Source organism: Amblyomma mixtum, chromosome 1 (assembly GCF_055824585.1).
Source record: "Amblyomma mixtum isolate Tamu chromosome 1, ASM5582458v1, whole genome shotgun sequence".
NCBI classification, from domain to species: domain Eukaryota; kingdom Metazoa; phylum Arthropoda; class Arachnida; order Ixodida; family Ixodidae; genus Amblyomma; species Amblyomma mixtum.
This window is the reverse complement of record NC_143012.1, coordinates 16,166,766-16,179,546: the sequence shown is the minus strand read 5'-3', so window position 1 is coordinate 16,179,546 and position 12,781 is coordinate 16,166,766. Positions and strand designations below refer to the sequence as shown.

The following is a 12,781-nucleotide window of genomic DNA, read 5'->3' as shown; positions in this document are numbered from 1 at the left end:
CAGAAATGACTTCGAACGCGGCTTCTGGGACGCATGTCCTTTAAAAGAAAGAATAAAACAGTGTATTAGCGCACACAGCAGCGTGCACCTTGGCTGTCAGAGGTTATGTTAGTGACGATTAGCATGAAAGTGTGAGTTAAACAATATAATGCACGAGTGCTTTTCGTGTCATACGATTGCTGAAATGGCAACGCAATCCGCTGCACAGCCACTGAGCAAGGCGATCCTCTCAAAGCTACCAGATTAGTGTATAGGTCGCAATGTACGCCATGAAAGAAACAACAACAATTGCATGCCGAGATGGAAAGAGTGTTTAACACTAAATGTGCCACCCTACCTTTGCCAATTTTTCATAATTCTGGGCTGCAACAGCACATAGCCCAGTGTCTCATCCAGACAGCTGGAAGTGATTTTTATCGTCTATATTATGCGGCTCTTATCGAACAGTTGAAAAGCCTAGCAGGGCTAGCCTCCGTACCCTCAAAATTACTCTAGTTCTCACATAACGAAAATCTTTTAACAGCAGGGCCGGTCCAAACATCACTTTGTTGCCGAAGTGACTGTCTTCGTTACCTGCACTGGACAAGGATGATGCTGTCGCCAGACTGCTGCTGCCAGCGTTCCACGTGGTCCACTAAGTCCACCATCTGCTCGGCACTCTTCCACGTAGAACGGTGGAAGTGTTTCACCGTCACTGGCCCTGAAGACCCCGGCGCCTGGAGATGAACGCACGAGACTTCATTCACGCCGCGCCTGCTTAGAGGCAAAAAGTTTACTTCCGCGACTCACACGGAGCCCCGCAAGTAAGGCAGTTTATGGGTGGCGAAAGTACACTAAGTTAAACTGCTTTCAGCTAGGCTTGGTCTCAAGTCGTGACAGCCTCTAATGGCCCGGGTAAGACACAGGCGCCAGTGTACAAATTCTGAAATGTTTTCATGCATTCTACTTTGTTTTTTTTTTTATTTTGCATTGCTTATTAAACAATGAGTAACAGCGCTGTGAAAGCTTTCGAAAGTATTTGCTCATCTGCAACCGAAAAAGGAATCCATGCTCACGAGGGTCTGTGAGTGCCGGAGAACGGTGTCGCGTTATTATAATGGCATAAGAATAGACATATAAGCTTGATGACCTTATAACGGCTCCTTGTCTACTGACACAACGCACCGGAAGCTGCCCTGAGCTGAGGAAAGGATATCACGAGCATGTCACAAGTATGCCAAGTATGATTATTATATCTGCATAAGAATTAATCGTAATTAATAGCACAGTTTTCCTAATACCTTTACTCGAACTGACGTTTACCTTTCATTACACATCATACCGCAAACAGATATCTTAACACTGCGTAACATCATAATAATAATAATCTAATAATAGCTTTTATCTGACCGTAAAGTCGTACGTGATAGCTTTAACATATTCGAAGAAAATAAAAGAGGATAAAACATGTATGAAAGAAATATAGCACAATCATCTAGTATTCATCATTTGAGTTTTCATCCTTGAAGACACTGTAGTTGCTTCTAAATGAGCATAAATTATTATAATATACAGGGCTGTTCGAAAATTCCCAGGAAGCAGGGTTTGCTTTAGAGTCTCTCAGTTGGCGAATTGCGGCACTCCTTAAGTTCAAAATTTCAGGATGAGGAGGAAAACATCATCCGCACTCCTGAGAACGTCTATAGCTTTATAGGCACCTTAAGTTCAAATCTAGTCCTTGCACGCAGACCAAGTAGCCTAGGAACTTTTGACTAACTCAGTACTGTTTGTTTCTTTCCACTGTGCATCCAGTTTCTTTTGTGTTATAAAAATTGAGCTCTAGACTGAATGTTTTCCGTGATATGTGTTCATATGTGACCCTGACACATGTGCACCTTTTGCTGTTTGTGTGTACCGGGGGCAGTACAGGTGCTCATTCAAGCTGGCTTTAGCAAATTTTGCCAGGTGTCCTCTCTTTTGCGTACTACATTGGAATCTGAGAAGTAGAAATCAACTTTCTATTCCACTCCACCTTATTTGTCAAGGACGATAAGAGTAGACAGAAGATGAAGTCTCCACTTAAGGCAAGCCATCAAGTCAAGCAGTTCATACCTTGTGCTTCGATGTCACCTTGAAAACCTGCACAGCCATGTCATTCACGTGGCGGTCCTCAATGCACTCGACCCTGTGATCACCGTATTTAACCGAGCCGCTTGTCGGCCAAAAAGGAACCTGCGAGAAACAAGCAAAAAAATAAAAAAGAAACCTGCTATGGATACCATAATAAGACGTGCTGCTAAACACGAACGCTACAAATATTGTTAGTTCACGAGACATTGTACGAACAATGAGGATAACTCCGTACAGTTACTACATTCAATAAAAATTGTTTCCCTAGCTCTTTCTAGGTATGCTAACGTCTGTCAGGTAGAAAAAAAAAACATGCACGGCTGGGAAATTGAAATTAAACATTCCTTATCCACTAGATAACTACTGGTGACGTCTAAACCGAGCAGAACGGGTTGCCGCCGTTTTGAAGTGAATTGCGGGGTAACATAGCCTCTGAGATTCATGCCTAAATTCAGCGTTTACGAAAGTAGTTTACTTGCAAAATGGCGACAGCTGTACTTCATTTTTTTTTGTCGTTTCTGGATTAGAAAATCGCCACATTTAGTGAGAGTGCTATAGTATCCATACAGGCCAACTTCTATTTTTTCTCCTTTTTGTCCCTTCAACGTGTACGTCAAGTTTCGCAAGACGAAGCTTAAAACATGGTCAGCGCCCCGCCGCGGTGGCTCAGTGGTTACGGCGCTAGGCTGCTGACCCGAAAGACGCGGGTTCGATCCCAGCCGCGGCGGCTGAATTTCGATGGAGGCGAAATTCTAGAGGCCCGTGTACTGTGCGATGTCAGTGCACGTTAAAGAACCCCAGGTGGTCGAAATTTCCGGAGCCCTTCACTACGGCGTCCCTCATAGCCTGACTTGCTTTGGGACGTTAAACCCCCATAAACTAAACTTAACTAAAACATGGTCAGCTTCACTTATTCGCGTTCGGTTGGTCCCGTTAGCGGAACAGCAAATTTTCTACGAAATCAGGCTCTTTTTTTGGCTTGATGTTTCAGCGGTAAATCGACCAGGAATTGATGGAATGAACATTTTTCAACGCTTTTGTGTCAAAGACATGTCAACTCACCACATCGGCGTCTTCACTGAAGACGTCAAGCGTTACTATAGTCCTCGCCCCTGACTCCATCACCAGCTTCCAGAGGTCATCGGCATCCTTGCTGGACGGTGTTTGCGTCACCACGAACTTGTCCTTTTTGTGGAAGCCCTGTTTCGGAGATGGTATGAAGAATGAGCGCGGAAACCGAAATGCTAAGTAAGGTTCAGGAGTATTAGGGAGTATACGGAAAGTAACAGTGATGGAGAGCGTATAAAATCAGCAGTAGTAGCAATATAAGGTTTCACAGGTTTGGAACATGCTTAAATAGAATAAGACACTTCATTTTCACTGAGGATAAAGATTACTGACAAGGGGAGACCTCGGGCTCGAGCTGGACTTGACAACGTAAAGCAAAGAAGAGCCGACGCAGTAGCGTGGGTGCACTGGTAGCATCTAGTGGAGCGTAATAGAAGAGCGAGAGCGTCAAGGGCACAGTGAGGAATGATTGTCTCACAGGATAACTGTTAGGCATGCGCCACAGGGTCCCGCGCCGCTCGCAAAGTTCACAATACTACCGCGGTGTGCCGGTGATGGAAGACTGCTATTCCCATGTATTCTTGCTGCTTGGTTTGTGAAGATTGTTAATATACAAGAGAGGCATTCGAAAGCATTGCATCACTAGTTAAACTATAAGGCACAAATATGTTGCAAAGTATACAACCCTTCAGTACCTCAGCTTAATGCATAATGTCTGTCATAAATGAGCCAAAAGAACCATTTCGAATATCACCTTAACATGCCTGCACCAATGATTGCAGCTCTTGTATGTATTCTTGTCACGCGGCATTAACAACAAGTTCCACGAATGCTGCTCATTCTCGTCTATAGGCTCACAGGACCACCGCTTTAAGCAGGGTTACTTACGTTGACGTAGACAGCATTCACGAATGTCCCGTCCCGCAGAAGTGGTCGGCATCGGTCGGCTAAGAAAAGGAGCAATGAATAATAAATACACAAACACTGAAAAGCATGAAATGCCTTCTAAGCGTTCTCCGCTTTTCTTATAAGGTAAGAAGGGGGGGGGGGGGGGGGGCGTAGAAAGGAGAAAAAGTACGCAGATCAACACATGGATAAAGTACAGGACAGGAAGCCCTGCGGTGCCGTCTGTGGGACAGTCACCGCTTTTCAAAACAATTATTCTTGTGTAAATAATGTTCTCTTTAGCGTCTTGGGGTGAAAATCATTCCATCTTTTCATAGTGAATCTGAATAAAAGTATAAATAAAAGACCTTTTTTTGTAAAGTAACACTTTCGGGCAAGTGTTCACCCGTGATTCGTAAAAGAAACAGCGATACGCAGCACAATCGCTTATGCAAGTGAGTGTACATAGTGGCGCGCAGCAACGATTGAATTGCGGATTATCGATGACGACGCACGCTTCAGGAGTGTCGGTGACAGGTACAGCGACATTATCAAAAATTCCAATCCGCACGCCTCTAACCTCTTGAGTTGACCATCGAAAACTGTTTTCTCTACTGCCATGAACAAGATAGACGCCCTCATGCGTGCACGTAACCTCAGGGGCAATGCAGGTGGCTACTGCGAGATGGGCTGCATGCACCGATCGCCGCATGCTCCTGTTTTTATCAAAATCTTTTAAATGAGTACGTTCCTGAAGAGCTTGCTGAGAGGTTTCAGCCAGAAGGACGCTTATGCGACTTGCCATTTGCCAAAGCAACTATTAGGATGCGTCGACGGGCACCATGTCCCAGGCAGAAAGCGATCACGTGACGCGTATGAGGAAAGGCAATATCTCACGGGCAAGCACTGACGCGTCTCGACTTTTCCTCAGGTTTGCAGGGTCCTTTGCAGCTGTGAAGTCCGCTGGCGTGAACCACGGTTTCAGGGACTTGAGCTCCTGCGAGGAAAGAACGGAAGCTAGGGCTTGACACTTGACCATTATTGTCAGCAGCAGCATCACTATCAGCCAGAGGTCGTAAGCTGAAAGTGCAACCACAGGACAAGGATAAGAAAATCACCGAAAATGCAAGAGAATTTTCACTGATTTTCAATTATCCTGGTCCTATGGTCGCTGCGACTGCTTTCTCTCAGCAGATTTTGTAGTCTAAACTTCCCCCGCACTGCCCTCACTCTCTGATTTGGCTGGAAATCAAGCAGCCGACCAACGCAGGAGGTTTCGACTACGACGCATTATGGTGACGTCAGCACGTTTTTCCCCTGAAGAGTTTCGCATACAACTCTCGCTGAAAAACTTCGTGTGAAATTTCTGTATTATTGTGCCTCAAAGTTCCTTACCTCGAACTCCTTTACGATGTTGCTCTTCCCAGTTGTCTCGTCAACCGAGAGCAGTTCGCGGTAGCGGTCGTACATCTTGCTACAGGGAACGCTGTGGTCACGGATGCAAACGCTCTCCATGAGGGCACGATGCACAAAGTTGTACTGCTCCTAGAATGGGAAGTGTTGGGAGATTTAAAACTTTCGGGTTTCAAAAGCAAGGAAGAAACCAGCTGCCAAGGCAAAGTCTAATGCTAGCAACATAGTAGGCTGAGCCCATCCAACACTCTATTGTCCATGCTGATGTCGGCATATTTGTGGACAAGGGTGTAGTCACTCTACGGAGTTTATTTCGTGAAGTTCGCTCGCATAAACCATCACATTGCTATTGTGAATACGAACTTGCTGCTCCATCGCTTCTTCCTGCCCAGTGTCAGCAAAGTTTGAAAATTGCATCAAAAGCTGTACCTCTTTGATAATAAGGGAGTAATTACTCACTGACATCCACCCGAGCGCAGCCATACGGCTACAAAGGAAAGCTATACAGCTTTCTCAAACACTTCGTAGTCAAAGAAAAATTCGTCCTGGTTCGGGGCTCGAACCTGGGACCACCGCTTCACTGGAGCAGTCGCTCTACCAGTAGAGGTAACCGGGACGGCAAGCTTATGGTAGGGCGAGAGCGAATTGATCAATAACTCGAAGTGGGAACTGTGTTGGCCCACTTCGAGTTATTGATCAATTCGCTCTCGCCCTACCGTAAGCTTGCCGTCCCGGTTAGCTCAATTGGTAGAGCGACTGCTCCGGTGAAGCGGTGGTCCCGGGTTCGACCCCTGGACCAGGACGAATTTTTCTTTAACTACGAAGTTTCTGAGAAAGCTGTATAGCTTTACTTTGTAGCCGTATGGCTGCGCTCGGGTGGGTGTCAATGAGTAATTACTCCCTTACTACAAATCTACTCCACCTTGGGGGATTCCCCTAAACATTTGACCTACATCTTTGATAGCGTATATTCTTGGACAGTGGTTGTCCATCCTTAAGATTTTGTGTCGGGCCGCACATTGCGGCAATCACAGAACACCGGAAGTTGATACGTCTGAATGGAGATATGAACGCTCATCCTTGCCCTCTGGGCCATTCTAGCTTCGAACCTAAGGACTCCGTACGAGGCTACCTCAGCATGCAGAATCAGTTGCGATTTGGAAGCCCTTTGACAAACTTACCAGCGTCTCAACGACGTTCATTCTGTTGTGGCGCATGGCTGACAGCTGGCCTACGACGTCCACAACACTTTCGGCTTGCGCCTGCTCCAGAAGATTGTCCAAAAGGATGTAGGCCCCTGTACGACCGACACCGGCGCTGAAAATCGAGTGCATTTATTAAATGCCGAGGAAATGAATGCGCTTTCACAGTTGTGATACCCAGAATACAGCCGGTTACTGTGAGGCTTGCTTCTGAGGTCAACCTCTGGTGCTCAGTGGACTAAATTATTTCTTTTGGGGTTCAGCGTCCTGAAGTGACACTATGAGATGCCGGATACGCCGTAGTAGAAGGCTCCAGAACGGCTTAGACCACCTGGGGTTATTTAATGCGCGAACATTATAGAGCACGTGGGCGTTTTTTTGCGTTTCGCCTTCATTGAAAAGCGGCCGCCATGGTCGTGATCGACCTTGCGGCCTTGGGGTCGAACGTCACAGCCAATGGGCCACTGCAGTGAGTGCTTGGGGAATTCATCGAAAGTTTTTGGTCAAGGACGTTTCATTTGGCCGCGGCCTTGGACCAAGAGAAAGGAAGAGGTGAAGCATGCTGTTCACTTATATATCTTAAAATGCTAGGTGCAGTTTTCCTTGATAAAAAAGCTGCCGCGGTGGCTGAGTGGTTATGGCGCTCGGCTGCTGACTCGAAAAACGCGGGTTCGATCCCGGCCGCGGCGGTCGAATTTCGATGGCGGCAAAATTCTAGAGGACCGTGTACGGTGCGATGGCAGTGCACGTTAAAGAACCCCAGGTGGTCGAAATTTTCGGAGCTCTTTCACTACGGCGTCTATGATAGCCTGAGTCGCTGTGGGACGTTAAACCCCAGAAAACCAAACCAGACTAAACCAAATCAAACTTTGATAAAAAAGATGCTAAACGTAAACAAAGCAGGCAATTTTAGGCGGATCTTTGCATGAAGCTAACAAATGCGCAGAACTGCGCACACTTAGGTTCAAACAAAATATGTTCCGCAAACCTTTATAGCAGTCATCGATTGCAGAGTAAACATTATGTTTTGGAAATTACATTGTTACATTGAACATAGCAAGTTTATGGCAGAAACCTGCGTACAAGCCTGGTTTCAAGGCAAAACAGGCACGGAGACGTTCGAAGCCTGTTCATGTCTAACGTGTTTTTTTTTTTGTGCATTGTGCCGAAGTTTTGCGATAGCTTTAAGTAGGGCTTTTCCCAGCAAATGGCATCGTTGGCGGGGTGTGTTGCATCCAAAAACTCCACGTTCACCAGCTTACATGTAAAAATGTTATCAAGGTAGGTCTGTTATGTAAAGGTTACGTATGCCTGAATTGAACGCTCTTGACCACGTGCCTACAGGAAAAAGATATCCACATTCTGTGCGTGTTCCTTAAAGTGCACTTCACCCATTGCGGGAAGGCCGGAAAGATGTGGTTTCGTATTTTGTTGGGCCGAAAACTTGAACTGCGCCTTGGAATTGATAGCGGCATCACCACGCCCTCCTCTGTTCGTAGGTTAAATTATTTTATTCGCACGTTTTTCGCTTCTTTAATAATTTTAGCGGAAGTGAAAGTTTGGTGCCCGACTGGCATGAAAACTTTCAGAGCATTTCTTGTAGGTTACCCTGCAGAACAGTCACATTGTTACGGCTGAATCACGTTTTCTGCCCAACAATAGCCAAGCTAAATACGAAACCACGTCTTCCTTGCATTCCTCCTACTCTTCATGGTGGATGAACTGTCGCAGGCCTGCTTTTCCCTGGAGGCAATCTTTAGAAACACTATATGCAGCTGCTGTGACGTTGTAACGTAGGGATGAGGACAGGCAGGGCAGCAGAAATGCAGTCAGTGACTTTGGCAGCGAAACTCATTGTATGAAATGAACTCCCAACTACAAGCTAACTCGGCAGTGGCAATACCATCACTTCACAGAATGGGATTCTTGGTTGCGTTTGGCGCATGATAATCTCATCTGCCTATGTTCCGTGAAACACAACGAACAAACGAAGATTGATCTTAAAGTGGCCATTGCGCTTAGCCGCGCTGTACAAGGATGTCTGGGAGCTTTTTATACAAAACGCTAACACCACCTCGAAGAACTGTGAGCAACGCAGTAGTGGTCATGCATTCCCACGATCCAGGGGGATCAGTTTAGTTGTGGCTAGCGAACATAAAAAAAAAATAATACGCATTGCGTGGCGAAGAGCAAGCTGGTAAGATGAGATCGGACACTGGCTCAAAAATGAAGTCTTAGGTTTTGCGAGAGCACAATACAGCTGGACTCAAGGCTATCGGACCGGGCAGTAACCGCTTTGATGACGCATGTGACATATTTGCTATCGCAGTAGCCCCATCGCCTGGAGGGACCACTGAGTTTGTTTTTTAAGGCGGAAGCCTTTAATGCCTCATCGTTGTAAGCAGGACTTGTCGACAGAAATGTCACGCTTTTCAATTGGCCGGAACGGTCGGGATGTCACAGTGCGCGAATTTCAAATGGGGCCAATTGTACTTTGGCTAGTAACCATGCAACCAATTAAAGGGATCGTATAGTGATGCTTTAAGTAAGTGGAACTGAGTTAAGTTAATCGCCTAATTACCCAATTAGCCCAATTAATCCTTCTACTCAGGCCAGATAAATAAATAAAACCGAGTAGGAAATTGGTCGAGTTCGGGAATCGAACCCTGGTCTGCGGAGTGCGAAACGAGCATGCTAACCACTACGCCATGCCAGCTCGATGGTTTGGAATGAACAAAGGCGCGTCTAGTGAATACGGTGTCTTCGTTCACTTCCATCTTCCCCCCTTCTCTTAAGGCGAGGTTCAGGTGTCTACCGAGATATGCGAGACCACTACATTTCCTTTCCTAAAAAACCAATTTACCGACGAGCAAGGTGTAGAAGCGCACGGGCGACGGCTTTTTATGGACTCCCTGGCAGCGTTGCAAGACGCTGTCGCGTTTCACTCTTAGAGGCGAAGCCTAACATCTTAACAACGCATCAGTGACACAAGCAGCAACACCGCGCTTAAGGCTTTCGCCTCTCCGCACTTTAGGTCAAGAAAGTGCCCCCCTGAAATTTTTTGCTCTTGCCTGCAATGGACCACCACGGGAGCCTCGTTGAAAGCCCTGTACTGGTTGACCTTCTTCCGGAAGGTGAGCACGGTGTTCGGGTAGAGGGGAACCCCGTGGTCGGGCCACGTGGTCAGGTGAAAGTGCTTGACCTCGCGTGTTGTGTCCGCTAGCGTGATGTGCAATTGGCGGATCGCGTAGTCGGGGAACTTCTCCTCGGCGATGAAGTGCACCTGGATCTCGCCGTAACTCGAAGACTTCTCGGGCCAGTACTTCTCACACTTGGTCTGCAACGGCATCCATAAGCGAAATTCACCCTCCTCCTTCCAGAAGAACTCTAGTTTGGGCTGGTTGGCTCATGATTCAGGAGGATTTGGAAGAACTTTTTGTCGGGCTAGATGGTGCATGTTGTAAGAAAAGAACAGTAGCGCAACCAAGACGAACACAAGAGAGGACCGCACAGGACTAGCGCTAAACTTCATCTAACTTTATTCACTAAAAGCTGTTAGCGATAACACTGTTAGCGATACGTCGGTGAACCTCTTCAAATCGGAAATGGCGTATCTTGAACGGTTCTGTAGATAGTGTTGTGTGGAAACTGGTATCTCTCTGCACGTGTCCTGGTTTTCCTTATATTTGCTGCGCTGTTAGTGAATAAAGTTAGATTAAGTTTAGCGCTAGTCCTGTGTGGTCCTCTCTTGTGTTCGTCTTGGTAGCGCTACTGTTCTTTTCTTACAACACGATTCAGGAGGAAAACGGCGCAAAAAAACGTGGACAAAAGAGACAAACAGCCTACAAGCAGCTTCCAGCATACCTGCCAGAACATATCCCTAAATTCCACACTACCACTTTTTAATGCGAAGAGGTGCTCTAAGCCGCACTAAACGCCTGAATTTAAAAGTGCTTACGTCTTAGAAGTCAACAGCTTCCAGCTGATAATACAGCTTCGAGCGGGGTTTCGCCTCATAAAGTGATACGAGATATTGATGATTGTCAAAAAGGACTTGATTTGAGTAGTGTTTTGTGAATTCCTGCTCAGACATTCATCTCCTGTGTTGCTGCAAATCCACAAACAAATATAATGTCGTTGTTTCTCTCTAAAACTCCAGGTTGAAGCCAATTTTTGAACTGGAAAATCAAGCTCTCTTCTAATGTAAACACACATTTTTGGTCGGTTTCTACTCATACGTTGATGCAGGACGCAGATCACGCTTTACAAAAAAAACCAACAGTTTTGGAGTGCAAGGATGCGAGCGATTTCGAAGATCTAACCCAGAATTACCAGGAGTGGTCTCGGCGAGTTGCACCCGAAGTCAAGAAACGAGGAAAGCCCGCAGTTACAGAATCAAAGCAGTGCTTTCTACCTACCTCCTACACAAACATCAGTGCTCAATGGATAGCTCACGAAATACAAAAATCTAGTTCCGATCATGCCAAAGCGATCATACCTTGCCGTTTTCAACGAGGCCTGTTAACATGACAATCTTGCAGACGTTCTCCTGCCAAACCATGCGCCAGAAGTCGTCCACGGTGTGAGGCTTAGGACCTGCATGAGAATATTTCGGTTCTTCCGCCCATGCTTTCACGCATTCGCGAAACAATACTACTTCACTGAGTCTTTTCAGTGATTTAATCGCATTTGTAAATCGCTAGTCATTATTTTCTTGTCAGAAATCTGTCGCGCTGTTCACGATTGATTCTTTGTGTCTTTGCGAAACTTATTTATTAGCCATTTTTTCTTCTACTAACTGTCGATCTATCTCATAGATATTTCTGGAAACTATTTCTTCTTATTATTTTTTTATGGTTTATGGGCTTTAACGTCCCAAATCGATTCGCGCTATGAGAGCTGCAGTAGTATAGGGCTGCGGATAATTCCGACCACCTGTGGTACTTTAATGTGCACTCACATCACAGAGTACATGAGCCTCTGTGACGTCAGTGCATGGCAAAATAATCCCAGATGGCAAAAATTGTCCAGAGCCCTCAACTACGGAGTACTACATAACTCGAGTCGCTTTGAGACGTTAGACCCCATGAACCATAAGCCAAAATAATAGCAAATATTTCTAACGATATTATTAATGAAGGAATACCTTGAGTGGCGATATACCGCTTCGGTCTGCAGTAACCCTACAAAAAGAAGATGATTAGTTAAAATAACAAATCAATAATTGAGCTACAGACTGGTAATTTCGTACTTACATCGATGTAGTTGGCGTTGATGTAGTCTGAGTACAGGACACCAGGTATGGGCTTAAGCTTCACGCGGCTGTGGTCGTCTAGAGAAAATACGTAATGAAAAAACCTAATTGTTAAAATATAACACTTATAGAACTGAGTCGCACGCTTTGTAAAAGGAAAATGTAATTTTACTGTCAGAAGATCTGAAATGCGTGAAGGGTAGGGCTGGAAAACTCTGTATTCACGCATAAAAAGGCTAAAATTGAAATTTTTTCACAATATATACAAGAATAAAGCTGGTATTAAGAAAAAAACGGTGCATTAGGGAGCCGCATTACGTTTTGGCTAGGAGAGACAATGCTAACAAAACTAGAGCTTATTAGTGCAGTATTAATTCGAATAAATATTCGTTTTACTAAAACAACGACTAGAATTAGCTTCCTAATGAAAGAATTGTGGCGCATTATTTTTGAAATTCTTTTGAGTGCCTAATAAATTGAGGTTTTGTTTTCTTTGTTTACGTTGTTGATTCATTGCTGAATCTGTACTACGACATGCGCTGTTTAATGCGGATTTTTAATTTTATTGTAGTATTACTTATTGTACTTTTCTCTTTGCTTTTTGAATATTGTTGCTTTCAGTGTTTATTCAGTGCTTCATTAACTCAACCATTCATGCGATTTATCGTGAGCATTTTGTGAACATTTAACAGTGAACATTTTTAACATTGCGTGACTCCTTTAGAGTCAAAATCTCCTAAAAGCATACCTTACCGGTGATGTAAGAGTACCGGATAAATAAACCAGTTAATCATAAGTTTTGCTTGACGTTGTAAAATTGTTCATCCTCAGACGCCGCCCTTTAAGCCAA

General features: G+C 45.1%; 1 protein-coding gene across 1 annotated transcript in view; it reads right to left on the bottom strand.

The window, feature by feature from the left end:
• LOC149365559 (receptor-type tyrosine-protein phosphatase mu-like) overlaps positions 1–12,781 on the bottom strand; it is a 90,021-nt gene that overhangs the window by 2,606 nt on the left and 74,634 nt on the right. The window contains exons 29-39 of the mRNA XM_089544180.1: positions 11,933–12,009; positions 11,824–11,860; positions 11,176–11,273; positions 9,749–10,014; positions 6,657–6,792; positions 5,458–5,607; positions 4,960–5,059; positions 4,066–4,124; positions 3,172–3,309; positions 2,092–2,211; positions 574–716 (exon numbers count right to left, since the gene is read on the bottom strand). Coding sequence (XP_089400306.1) covers positions 574–716; positions 2,092–2,211; positions 3,172–3,309; positions 4,066–4,124; positions 4,960–5,059; positions 5,458–5,607; positions 6,657–6,792; positions 9,749–10,014; positions 11,176–11,273; positions 11,824–11,860; positions 11,933–12,009 — 1,324 coding nt within the window. The remainder of the gene's footprint in view (positions 1–573; positions 717–2,091; positions 2,212–3,171; positions 3,310–4,065; positions 4,125–4,959; positions 5,060–5,457; positions 5,608–6,656; positions 6,793–9,748; positions 10,015–11,175; positions 11,274–11,823; positions 11,861–11,932; positions 12,010–12,781) is intronic.